Raw genomic sequence first — 14,780 nt, 5'->3', positions numbered from 1 at the left:
ACATCTCTTTATTGTACAAATATGCTTACAATATAGTTAAACAGTAAACGGGTTAAAGTTATCTTCATTTCTTGTCTTAAGTTCGTAGCAGCGGTAATGGAATCCGGAGCAATGTTCAGTGAATGATCCGGAAAGGAAAGTTCATTTGTTCACACCCAAAACCAATCACTAGTGTGAGAACTTCCAAAAAAGCAAACGTTTTCAATTCCCCTCCTGGGATCTTCGTCAGGCTTAATTAGTTCTTTCCGTTGGAACTGGATTCAAAGGTTTTTTAAAAATAAAAATTTCGATCGCTTCCAATGTTCTTAAATGTTTCTGATGTTGGGTTGTTCAGATAACTTGCGCTTCTTCAAAAATCAGTATTACGTCCTGGTTCGTGGCATATGTGGACAAAGCTGTTGTATATTTATTATGCGTGATGTCGGACTTGTGTTCTTTTATTCTAATGGCTATTGGCCATTTGGTGGAACTGATGTAAATTAAATTCCTATCCCCCATCTCTCGTCTTTGAAAGGAATGCTGTATACTCCCGGGAGCCTGTTCGGGTCGGAGCTGTCTTCCCGTTCCTTAATAGATCATAACATACAGAAGAAACCCTTCCATAATATATGATCTATTAAGGAACAACGAGATAAAGTGCAGGGAAAAGGCAAATGACTGGAGGTGATTGGTGGCAATGGCTACAGAAGAGATGACTCTCGACAACCTCTTTGAAAGACGAGAGATGGGATAAGAATTTAATTTACATCGGTTCCACCAAATGGCCAATAGCCATTAGAATAAAAAAACACAAGTCCGACATCACGCATAATAAATATACAACTGCTTTGTCCACATATGCCACGAACCAGGACGTAATACTGATTTTTGAAGAAGCGCAAGTTATCTGAACAACCCAACATCAGGAACATTTAAGAACATTGGAAGCGATCGAAATTTTTATTTTTAAAAAACCTTTGAATCCAGTTCCAACGGAAAGAACTAATTAACCCTGACAAAGATCCCAGGAGGGAAATCGAAAACGTTTGCTTTTTTGGAAGTTTTCACACTGGTGATTGGTTTTGGGTGTGAGTATTGTTTTTAAACAAATCGGTGTGGTGAGAGAATACATAAAGTTCATTTGATTTCCATTTGATGTCTAGCACTAATGTAAATCACTCGTATTTTTTCTGAGTTAGAAAAGTCCTCCTTTTGAAAGGCAACTGTTAATTTGTGGAAGGAAAAGACGACAGCGGCAGCAAAATAGCAGAGATAAAGTGCAGGGAAAAGGCAAATGACTGGAGGTGATTGGTGGCAATGGCTACAGAAGAGATGACTCTCGACAACCTCATGTCCTCGAGACACTGGCTTTTATCACCTTCCTATCCCTCAATCATTCCCTGGATTGGCTTTGGACCCTCACCCACGCTTTATGATGGGGATCTAATGGATTCTCCAATTTACATACGTCAATTGAAGAATCGGAGTTCACAGAAGTATTCATTGTCTTTTCAAACAATTGAAAATCCGACTCCAATCCAAATGATCAATCTTGAGAGCTGCACTGTCTTGACTATTTCTCAACTTTCTATAAAAAATCTTTGTTCATTCCTTTTTTTCATCTAATAATTAAATTATTTTACGTTTTTCTATTTTAGTGAGTTCCGGGACAATTCTGGAACCTCACACTTGTATTCTTATGACGTCCTAGTATTTTGAAAATTGGGATTCTTAAAACTTATAGAATTTAAATAAAATAAAATAAAATAAATACAGAAATAAACATCAAACGAAATTACAATTATATGTTAATAAAATATAGAAATTCAGCACATAGAATCGTAACTACAAATCTCTTTGTTTTGCAACATAACTATAAAAATTGTTTTGGTGTTGTTTCGCACAAAAGATAATCAAATTTATTTTAATTTTTTAGTAATTTAATTAATTTTTTAAAAATGTACCAGCTTTTTAAATTTATAATTAATTATAAGTAAGTTAACATTGGTTAAACTATCGGATTACCTAGTTGATTTTCTAAACTATAACTACAGTATATCTATTACAGGTATGATCCCTAAATTTGCCAAAATCAGTGGATATTTGTTACCCAACATCATTTCTGTTAAACTAATTATTAAACTATGTATCGAAATTGCGGAAATTAATGGGAGAGGGAGAAAATACGCTTAAAGTACAGTACTTTCATGAAAAATCGTAACAACAAATGTAAAAAACTACTAGTCTACGTCAGCATTTTACTGTAAATGATGGGTAGCTATTTATAATTTGTTGTATAGTAATGTTTTAAACGTGAAAAACAATTAGATCAGTAAAAATCTGTAATTTATTTAGCTGTTTTGAAGTAAACATTCTAATAAATTACGATTTCAAGTTTTAAAAGTTTGTAAACTAATTTTTAATTAGTTATGTTTTATTCTAATTAACAAATTTATGTTTTTATAATCGCTGAATTATTAAAATTAAAAATTAAACACTATTACATAAAAGTAGTTTATCCTGTTATAATTTTACAGTTGTGGATTAATATGACTTCAGAACGATGAAAAAAGCCATTTCAGATTCAAAACATATTCTGGTATATTTTCTTATTAAAGATTGCAGCATTACTTCTTGCCGCCTGCAGATGGCTACGCTTGGTCAGTCCATATTCAGCAAACTGAAATCAACAAGGCAGCTGAGGAGACAAATTCCCTGACTTTCTGACAGTTTTCCACAAATTCCCTGACTTTCCATGACCTTTTCTGAACACTAATGAAAATCCCTGACTTTCCAGGTGCATAGGAACCCTGTATATACCGTTAGTTATGTAAAATTTTCTCAGATAAAAGGTTACTAATAGAAAAATATTAAGAGCTCTGATGTAATGGAATAAATTCCTGTAATAGTTTGTATTGCATATATTTTGCATGATTTTCATTAAAAAAAATAATAATAAAAATCATACATTACAATTACCTTAGCAAACAATCTTGCAAATTCAGCATTTTGATCATCAATAGTTGTCTTCCTTTCTTTTTCAAACTAGAAATTTTTAAAAATATTTATAGATTTATTAAAAAGTAATTTTTAAATGATACATTTACTGATTATTATATAATTTTAAAAATGCTACTGTATTTCCTAAAAATATATTTACCATTTGTTTTAAGGAATATTTATCATCATCAGGAAAATAACATGTTCTTTTTCCACCAGCATCATAAGTATCTACCTGGAATGAAAATTATACTTCAAAGTTAAGAAGAAAATTGTATTTAACAGATTAATACATTTCTGAAGCATTATTAATTTTCTTAAAATATAGAATGCCATGTATAGTGTAATATTTAGGATAAAAATTAAAAACAAAATAAAGAATATATTGGAACTAGCATTGTGTGACACACATACCACAGAATCCAAAACAAAGCAGCCATGTGGCAAACTACAGCTGTGCTGTAGTCCATCAAATTCAAAACTAGCTGGTTTTATGGTAATTCTGGATTTCAAAATGCCAGATAATTGACCCATTACCATATATTTTCCTCAATAATTACCACTTAAAGCAAAAATCTTTGGCAGCTTGATCAAAGAAACAATTTAGAATATTCTGGAAAAAAGAATTGGCCTGGAGAGAGACTCAAACCCTGAACTCCCACTTACCACAAAGATGCATTGCCAGTTATGCTACCCAGACCTCTGCCCAATCTTTGCTTCGAAATGTATTTAATTTAGATATAACCATCCTTGGTTACATACGGCACTAATTGGGGATGCCTTCAGCACTCACGTCCAATAATCACGTACTACGGCACCCAGCCAGCCATTAATTAACCCCGACACGGTGTACATATACATATATAAACATCCCAAAGTCCAATATTTTAGTAATATGCCAAACGACCGCCGGACCGGTGATTCCATCGTGAAATTCAGGGAATGCCATAATGCAATCACCCGATATACTGAGGCTATTTGGCTATGCAAAAACCCATAAACTAAGCAAACAAATATGGCCCATTGTGGACAAATTGAGATCCTCAATTCTAGCCATTAATTAACAATTAATAATTGCTTATAAATAAATAACGACTAACCCGTTACAAAGCTATACATCCACATAATTAATAAGACAATTTGGCACTAGAGCTTGGCGTTAGGCGCCATCTCTTACTAAATTTAATAATTATAATTATAATTATAATTATAATGTTAAAATTTAGTAAGAGATGGCGCCTAACGCCAAGCTCTAGTGCCAAATTGTCTTATTAATTATTTATTTATTATTGCCAACTCTAGCCCGAGAATTCGGCTCTTGTGGATGTATAATAATTGCTTGTTCTTTTTCCAATAACTGAATGCTTATTTATTGAACTGTAGATGTAACAAGTGAGAAATTAACTAATATTAAGTCATTTAATATTGATAAATTTATCTTATCAAAATCCAAGTTCAATGTCCAAATATGAGAAAAACTAATTTCAAAACTAATAGTTTTGTTATTATTCATAACAATCTTATGACTATTATATGATTAGAACAAGGTAAAGGTTATCTATGTCAGAAAAATAATGTAAATATTATTTAATATGCTATTAAAAAATGTACACTTTAACATGTCAACAGCAAAAATCCAGCAAAACGTACACTTTAATAGACTAACGTTTTCAACAGTCGTAATCAGCTTTAACCTAATAAATTTGAACAGTGAAGAAAAAGAACGTCGATATGATCAGTAATTTTTGTTTTAAAAAATGTTCTAATTTCAATCACGGTTTGATTTTATTAGGTTAAACCTGATTATGACTGTTCAAGATGGTTGAAAACATTAATTTGTCTATTAAAGTATAGGTTTTGCTGGATATTTTTTGTGTTGGTGTTGGTAATTCAAACTTCAACCAGTTTTATGAGGTGTTTGTTTATATAATTAATGACATTTTTAAAATATTTTAATAAATATTTTTCTGTTTATGTTATGCAAAAATTCATTAATTTAAATATAAAAGTAAGATTTGTCATCACTTGCTTATTCACTTCTACATTTATTGTTAATCTGTAAATTTAACATTATTTGAAAGAATTAAGAGTAAACTATCAAACTATATTTTTTAGCTTTAAGTTTTTTATTCAATATTTTTATATTAAAAATTTTTTAAAATAAAATTGAGAAATTATGATAAAAATTACCTGTTTTTTCTTTTTACCGGTATAAGTGGCTTGCGAAGTAGATATCGGTTGAGTAAAGCCTCTGTTATCAGTTTTAACAAGAAGAACAGTTTCATCCAATTTTCCTTTTACCTGGTTGCTGGCGTTTTCTTTAACTTTTCTAGCTTCTGCTAATTTTGATTTCAATTTTTTGACTTCTTCCATATTTCCTAGCAGTTCGGCCTTTATTAATTTTGCACCTAATTCGTTCATTTCTTTATCGGTTAACAATGGAACTTCTTTCGGAGAAGATGCTTCTTCTTTAGCTTTCCTAGCCCCTTCTAATTTTGATTCCAACTTTTCAACCTCTTCTAAATTTCCTAACATTTCTGCCTTCAGCAATTTTGCACCTAATTCATTCATTTCTTTATCAGTTAACAGTGATGATTCTTTTCTTGTTTCTTCAAGCAAACACTCCTTTTTCATGGAATTATCATTATTCTTATCAGTTTCTGTAAAACAAATTAAGTCTTTTAAATTATGAAATGGTCAACAATGTAGAAAAGAGTAAAAATATTTTTTAATTTTGACTGATTCAAATGAAATTAGTTTACTATGCAAAAGACTATTTTATGATTAATGCCAAATGATTACTGGATTATATCGGGCTATAATAATGCTATTAATTACTAATTAAACATCAACTTATTTAGTCTAGAAGCAGGAGTTAAGTGCCATCACTTGATAAATTTAATAATTAATTCAGTAGGTTCTGGAAGAAAAGAAGGACCTAAAGTGAGACTCGAACCCCAACTCCAGCTTGCTGTTCAGACGTGTTGCTAGTTATGCTTCAATAACTATTAATTTAGATATAACTGTACTGATTTCTTCTAGGCCAAATTACTTGACTTTTAATTAGTAATTAGTAGCATTATTATAGCATGACGTAATTCGGTAATCGTTTCACATTAATCTAAAACTCGAGTTAACGAATGATTATATTTGTATTTTATGATTAAATTTACAAAAATAAATGTATCATTATTTGATAATAAAAATAAAACTAAGAGTTCAAAGAAAACTTTATCATTTTAAACAAATATTATGCACAAGGGATGATCAGGTGAAAAGTTTACTTATGTTTCAAATATTATCCCTCAAGTCAGTGTAGTAAATAAATATTTAAGGTTTAAGAGTTTCTTGTTATACCTAAGCATGCTATTGAGCTACTTAACCCGGGAGGGGGTCGCATGTCCCATTCTGACCCGCACACCTTATATTATGATTTGCTGAATCATTAATAATTTTGTTTTACTGATGTGACTCGCAGTAGCTTCCTACATTCTAAGTTATTATCGGAACGTATGGCCATTACTCAGTTTTGCAGAATGCATTAAAAGATAATGGCTCTTTGGGGTCATGGTGACCCACAGTGACCCTTTACGCCTGCGTAAATTTGTATTATTAATCTAATGTAAATGTAATAAATATAATTTTTTTAAATCATGAAGTGACATACCTTTTCTATGATAAAAATAACTTTTATCATCACTACTTGTCTCATGTTTTTTCAAATAGTTAGAATTTTTCAGATACTTATAAAAATTTCCTTCAAAATGTAAATTCAAATTTTAATAAATAATTAACTAAGGCTTTCAAAGTTAACATATATGTTTATTTAATTACTAAATAGAATAAGAAATAATATATAAAAGAAAAAAATGAAAAACGTTAAACTGTTAAGATATAAATTAATATTTAAAATGTGGGTCGAGGTGACCTGCAGCGACCCCTATGAATTGTCAAATGATACGACCCCTACCGAGTTAAGAATGCAATTGTCTTGTTAACAAGATAATACCATGCTTAGGTAGCTCTCAGAGTTAAAATGTGTATTCCTTGCAAGTAAATTTTTTGTTTACTTGCCCAGTACATTTTAAGTAGTGATTATATAATCAAGAAAATTATTATAAGTTAACTTTAAGTAAAAGTTGAAGAAAACAATTCTCCATTTCTTCTAACTTGATCAATTAAAATTATAATATCTACAGAAAACTATGACAAAAATAATAAAACTTTATGTGGACGAAGAACTGTGTAACATGTATAGATACAAATTTCAACTGATGTTATATGTAAATATCTCTGTTCATTGTTCATTAAGCAAGTAATTTAACAGTCAAACAAATTTACTTTTATAAAATTTTTATTTTTATAAAAATTATTTTAAACTTTCTTTTACCATAATAACTTAATAATTAAATATTATGATGCAAATTACACTTAAATGAACAGAATATAATTTGAAAACTAAAGTAATATTCCATAATGCAATTATACGTCAGAAGAAAAAGAATAAATAGTAAAAAAGAAGCAAAAATAAACTTACAATACAAAAATAATATGGTTTCTTTTCGTAAACAGTAATATTTACATTCAAATACATGATAATTGAGCAGTCTCGTCAAATATTACCAGTAAACACAGATTATATTAGTAAATATTTATAATATATTAAAATTTTGCACTTTTATCTCAAATATATTTATATTTATTAGAAAGTCGAGTCGTATAATTATATCCTTGTGATTAAAATCCGCTTTTAGTCTATATACAAATACCTACACAAAGATCACCAATATATAGAAAAAAATTGATCACAACAGAAGTAACATATTACAGTACTGATTTATATAAAAAGTGCAGATGACTTATGTGCCACTAAGTTTATTATAAAGGTTTATAAATAAAAAAAATATTAACTTTAAAGACAGATTACATAATTTTGTAGCTACTGTTATACCCAAATTTAAAGACCGCAGAAGTCTTTAAATTTTCTTTTAAAATATTTAAATATCTTTCTGTATTCATATTTGTATCTATAAACACAAGTCTTCCAATTCCAGAGGCTGTCATACAGGCCCATACCATAACACTTCCTCCTCCATGTTTTACTGTTGGCACAAGGTTTTCTTTATTCAGTTCGTAGTTTGGCTTCCTCCACACCACGGTTCGACCATCGGAGTCAAAGATATTAAATTTGCTTTTGTCTGAAAATATTGCATGCTTTCAATATTCATAATCTTTATCCAACAGCAAACTTCCTTGTTTCAGTCATTAACAAAAAATTTTCTCCTGGCCACTCTATCATTATATCCACTTTCCTTCACGACTCTTCTTACTGTTTCTGGGTGAACGTAAACTCCAGTGTAATTTTCCAATTCAGCTGCAAGTTTTGGTGCACTTCTTTCAGAATTTTTTTTATTTATTTTTCAGATTATACTGTGCTTATCTTGTACTGTTAACAATGCAGGGTGTCCTGATCTTTGTTTATTCACAATTTTATGTTCATCTCTGTATCTTTTTATGATATCATGTACTGTTGAGCTGCTTCTTCTTATAATATTACTAATATCTCTAACTGATAGACCCAACTTCCAGTGATCCGTTACTAACTTTCTGATATCTAATATAGTTTCCCTACAAACTTTTTCCATTTTTGCCAAATAAAAGCAGTGTGTGAGAAATAAAATTCAAGGTCTTTATAACTGATACATTATAGACTACCATAGAATTATGGCTAAATCTCATAAAAATCGCAAATAATAATGATATCTTTAAGCTATCTGGTTAATTTTGTGACCTTGATATTATAGGATGCTAATAACTTTATTGTTTTTGTCAATTTTCCTATTATATTGTCAATAAAATAGTAGTATTTAGTTAATTGCAATGGAAGAAATAACAAGAAAGCTTTGTTTAATATTTTTATGTACTGTACTTTTATTTTAAAATTAGTAGCATAAAGTAGTTTAATGACAGAAGTGCCCGATGACTTTTATGACTCGCCACATATAGTTTTCTGTGTGAAAATCTACTAAAATTTTTCGAAAATATGAAATAATAAGATAAAATTAATAAAAATAAAATAATTGGTACAATTTTTTTTCTTAATTTATTTTAAAATAGAGACATGTATGATAGACATTTCCAAAACACAGATTTTGTGTTAACTTGTCTAACACTTTTTGAATTGCTTTAATCCTTATCATAAAGTCAAATCAAAGAATATTGCTTTTGTTTTTGTTAGATCATGCGAGCAGTCACGTGCACAGGCAATTGGATTTGGGATGGAGGCTATCTGAGAGAAGGCGAGTCGGAGAGATGACAAGTTGAAGCGAATCACTTGAATGCCAGTTTAACAACTAATAATTAAATAATAACTAATAATATTTACAGTGGAACCTCACTTAAAGAGCACCTCGCACAACAAGTATTTCACATAACAAGCAAAACAAATTGTAAAAATTTGCCTTGCTTAACGAGCGATATTTTGCATAACGAGTAATGAGGAGAGGGGAAGTCCCAAATTGTGCACGTGCGGCATGCTCATCAGTCTGTGTTTAGCACTTGTTCTGCTAGCACAGTGGTCCCCAACCCTATGCCCGCGGGCACCATAGCACCCGCCGATCGTTTTACGTGTGCCCGCCACTGTGAGACCACAATAAAAATAAAAATATTTCGGTTTTCAATAAAATGCTATGTAAAAGTTTTTTCGTTTTTAATGATTAACCACTCAAAAGTAGAAATGGCGTCCAACACAGATAAAAGCACAAAGCGAAATGCGACCGATCTCTTTTTCCCCTCCGCCAAATCTTCACCAACCAAATTTCCCATACCTGAAATGAAATAAACCGGTCCATTCTGAATATCATAAAATCAAAATACAGATCATGACTTACAGATGAACACCTTGACGATTGCTTACGAGCAGGAATATCATCATACTCTCTTAATTACGAAGCAATGGCCAATGAAATGCAATGCCAAAAATCACATTTACTTTCAGACATATTTTTTATAAAGAATTTTTATACTCTGTAGATTTTGTATGCATTGTTTAGTAATTACTTGTTTTGTAAAAATTATTGTTAATAGTCTTGTGTATGTTTTATTACATTTTTGAAATTAAATGTTTTCTGTACATTATGTGTATGTATTATTAACTATGTCCAAGTATAAATTCACCTTGAAAAAATAAATGGTGCCCGCCGTCCGGCCGGTATTCTAGAATGTGCTCTTAGGTACAAAAAGGTTGGGGACCCCCGTACTAGCATCTTAGTGTCGCTTGTGATTACGTATTTTTCCAAGCTTGTGTTCACACATATTACTTATAAACATCAACAACCATAGCCCGTTATATAATAAACATGCCAAACGATATGCCAAATTCTTGGGTCATTAAATTTAATGACTGATTCCAAATTAAATTTTAGAAATGTCTGAATTAAAAATTAACTATTTATAATTATTAAATTTAATACAAGATGAAAACATAACTGCCTACCTCTAGTCAAATTAATTAATTTCTAATATTTAATTATAGCCTTTACATAACCCAAGAATTTGGCATATCGTTTGGAGTGTTTATCAAACATATTAGCTGTGATGTTTTTTTTTTTTTGTTTCTGCAAATCGAATTCTCATTCCAGGATGATTCATTCTGCCCTAGAAGAAATGATGATGATGATTCACGCTCCTTAACAGTGTATATTGTACAATTTTTTTTTTTGAATAAACATTATACATAAAACATTTGAGCATTTTTTCGGCGTGGAACACATTATCATATTTTACATTAATTTCTATGGGAAAAATTGTTTCACTTAACAAGTGTTTCGCATTACAAGTAAGACTCTGGAACAAATTATGCTCGTTAAGCGAGGTTCCACTGTATTTGAAAAGAAAAAAAGGATTACAGGGATACATCGTAGGTGTTGTGAGAGAGTTTGCAGGATATTGCACATAGATGTAAATACCTGAAGTTTGGTTGATCTGCTAGTAGACAGTTTCTAGTCCAGAGTTTCAGCAATGAAGTTAGTCATATGAGGACGCAATTAAGTATTCTGTTTCAGCAACAACAGTAATCCAAATAAGAGGAACTGAATAAGTCTGTTTGGTGATGAATAGGAGGCACAGCGTGAATGTAATGGGTTAAGGAATTAGCGACAACTTCTGTTATAGGACCAGGTGATGAATGTAACCAGGAACAAAGGAACCTGTAATTTGAGGAATGGACGGCAACTGCCTCAACAGGCCATTAATTATTAAAGTTGATATCATATGGCCAGAAGGCCAAAATGTTGTGGGAAAGCGTCACTTTCAGCATCGAGAACATGTAAGGCAAAATGTTCTCAAGTAACAGTTGACAGTTATCAAATGATAAACATCAATTATATATACAACAAAATTGTATTATTTTCGGTTGAAGTCTGAGTTCCCACATACATATCTTAATCAGTTTTTACAATTATAGTTTGTGGAATATTTTAGTTGATCCTAGGGAAAGGCAAGTGTTTCATTTGTTCCCCTCTGTGGACACAATTATGATGAATCAAATTTAATCATTAATACTAAAATTATAATGAAATAGACAATGTTTCATTGAATGAAACTACATTTTTTCTCTATTATTCTAAAACTTTATATAACAGATTATTCTGAAGTGAGAAATTTTCTGAATAATGTGCTATATTCTCACTTTAGAAATTTTCTGAACATTATTTTTTTAAATAAATAAATATTTGTAAATGAGAGATTAATTTTTCCTAATTTAATTATAATAATAATGTCTAAACAACAAACAATAAAAACTTAAAATGTTTTTAATACAATACATTGATACTTCTGAATATAACAAGATTTTGATATTTGTTTATTAATTTTTTATTGTTTTATTCTTGTTCTTATGTCTTTTTAGTATTATATTTTGGACAGAATATAACAATATATAGTCGACTCCGCATAAGTCGACACCCCAAGGAGAAGTGAAAATGTGTTGACTAAAGTGAAGTAGTTTTGTGGTTTTTTTTCCAACAATTAATAAAATGCAGTAGTGCGTTATACAGTAGTATAGGCTTACAATACATTGTGTCCTCCATTTACAATTACTCTGTAGATGAAGAATGAAAAATTCGTTGAGTGTTGTTTGTTTTGAGCACTTAACTGTCTCAACTTTCTTTTTCAACGATCACAAACGCCCTGAAAACATCATCTTCGCAATTGTCAATTGTTGGCAAGTAACGTCTAAGCATTCTTAATGTCTCTAGTGTGAGAAAATGCAAAATTGGATTCTGGTGTGACGTTGATGTAGATTGTATATTTTCTTTTTGTTTATCTGTTATTATTTTATACATAAAAATACATAAAATGTTAAGGCATTTTTATTAATATGTATATATATTAATAATATTAATGTATTATTATATTATTAAATATATAGTGGTGTCTCATATAATGTATTTAATCTGTTCCAGGTGCACGTCCGTTAAGTGAAACGTCTGTTATACGAAACGCATTTTCCCATAGAAATACATGTTAAAACATCTAATTCGTTCCGTAGCATAAAATAACCGTACTGTATCATAAAAAAATGAACACGGGGTGCGTTCTTTTATTCCTCCGCGTAAGCGACATCTGTTTAAAAATTTCCGCGGAATGCGTTCCTAAATTCCGGTGGGAGTGCACACCGTTGAACGGCAAAAGTGGCCGCTTGTAGCAGCAGTTTACGGTGGAAAGCAACATGGCGTCCTCCATGGCTCAGATAGTTTCGTTTCCGGGTCCATTATGTGGTTTTATGAATGAAAATTTAGAAATTGTGAAAGCGCAAGTTAGTGCACACGGTGATGTAAGTGTCTTTACGAATTTTTTTCGAATGATAGCCGCCATTCTAATTTTTTTCGTGGCTATTTTGAATGCTCTTTCAACAAATAATCCATTTTATGGTTAAATTTTACAATTGGGACCCTTCTTTTGCCTTTAAAAGCTCATATTTTAGAATTATAGATTCCTCCATCACGATACTATCGACAGTGCGGGCACTGCCATCTTTCTTTCTTTCACCGTCGTTCCTAAATGCCTACAAACAGCAGCGCACTCCCGTAGTAGCAGAGACGCAGAGTGACTGCTATTAAAGAACGCACCCATGGAGCAGTCACCAATTATGCCGGAAAGTCTGTTGTTCGCAGCCAGTCCGTTGCTCGAGTCACGTAACGGCCAAACAGAAAGTCCGTTGTTTGCAGCGTCCGTTATTCGAGGTGTACGTTATACAAGGCACCACTGTATTAATTATATATTAATAAATAAATCGACTCCCCCTCCTGAAAAAAAAAAAAATGAGTTTGCACCACACGTGCAGAGTGAATTCATTTTTTCAGGAGGGGGTGACGACTTATCCAAGTGTGGTACAGCAAAAGTATGTCGACTTATCCACTGGTGACGAGTTAAACGATGTCGAGTAAACCAGAGTTTTTTTTAACATTAATGCCTATGTAAGTCGGCCGGGACCACAGAAAACCGACTACTTAACCGATGGTGTCAAGTTATCCATGTGTCGACTGTATTTATTCAAGACCAAGTGAAAACTGAAAATATGGTAGAATATTGATTATCCAAAATCAACTTCAGAGAGTATTAATTCCAGAAATTACATAACAATAATTGTCGGCAATCTTCTGTAGAGCATTACTGAGCTATCTTGTTATCAATGCTACTGTTAGGTTTTTATTTATTATTATAATACAAAATAGAAAAGCATAAATGAATCACAGGCTTCTAATGCATCAAATGCTTCTTTGTGCTTAAGCATAGTGAAACTTTTGAAGCATTAAAAATAGCATTAATATAGAAATGCAATGCAAACTTTTTTCAACTCTCATGAAAATCAAGCACAACAGGAATTTATCAAAGTTAAAAAAAAAAAACTATAAAATGCAAAATAAGCAACTTCTTTCAAAAATTAATTGTAATAAATAATTTTTATACGAGTATTATTTTATACGAGTATTTTATTTAATATTAATTTTACTATTATATGTTTTAACTTTGATTTCAAAGTTTCATTAGTATGTTGTTGTTTGCAACAAATGTCTAATTTATTAAAAACAAATAGTAGTATGTTTTTTGTTATTTCTCACCATTCATATATATTAAATTTCTATGCCTTAACATTAAAAATGCACATGTGCAACATAATTTGACAACTTTTAACTACAATTCTATAAATACATAATTTAATAAATTCTCAATTTGTTCCTGTCAAATTTGACAACTAAAATTGAGAACTTCAAATAAAGTTATTTAAAAAAATAACATTTTAATATAAATATTTAAAATTTTACCTTTACTATCAACTTGATATTTATCATGAAATTCTTTCTTCATCCATTTTGGTGCAGCTTTAGTGAATTTTGGTTTACTAGCTGACGTAAAGTTACGGTTATAATTTTCTACACTTTCATCAATTTTCTTAAATTGCTTTTTATAACTTTCGTACGCATCACTTTTATCTTTTTTAAACTGATCAAATTTCATGTTCTGATTTCCATCTCTGAATGATTCTCTTCTATATTCTTTTTTCCACTTAGGTTGCCTTGAATCAAATCTGTTTTCTCTTGCTTTGTTTTCAGCATCATCAAGTAATTTTTCTAGCTTTTCTAATGACTGAAAAACAATATTATAAAAACTATAATTAATTAAACTTAACATAGCCTACATGGAAAAGTTGGTATTTAATTTCAAATCATTTATATCATTAATCAAGTATGACAAGTGAAAAAATTGTAAGATGTGATATACAAATATGGAATTGAATT

The 14,780-nt window shown here is 30.6% G+C and overlaps 1 protein-coding gene across 1 annotated transcript in view; it reads right to left on the bottom strand.

Moving 5' to 3' along the window:
• The window catches only part of LOC136981939 (CWF19-like protein 2), a 50,630-nt gene that overhangs the window by 16,534 nt on the left and 19,316 nt on the right, over positions 1-14,780 (bottom strand). The window contains exons 6-9 of the mRNA XM_067278347.1: positions 14,307-14,628; positions 5,170-5,639; positions 3,140-3,214; positions 2,959-3,024 (exon numbers count right to left, since the gene is read on the bottom strand). Of these exons, the coding sequence (XP_067134448.1) occupies positions 2,959-3,024; positions 3,140-3,214; positions 5,170-5,639; positions 14,307-14,628 (933 nt within the window). The remainder of the gene's footprint in view (positions 1-2,958; positions 3,025-3,139; positions 3,215-5,169; positions 5,640-14,306; positions 14,629-14,780) is intronic.

The sequence above is a fragment of the Centruroides vittatus genome, unplaced genomic scaffold (assembly GCF_030686945.1).
Source record: "Centruroides vittatus isolate TY-2023 unplaced genomic scaffold, ASM3068694v2 contig_799, whole genome shotgun sequence".
Classification (NCBI taxonomy): domain Eukaryota; kingdom Metazoa; phylum Arthropoda; class Arachnida; order Scorpiones; family Buthidae; genus Centruroides; species Centruroides vittatus.
Note: the sequence above shows the minus strand (reverse complement) of the source record. Positions and strands in the feature narration are given on the sequence as shown.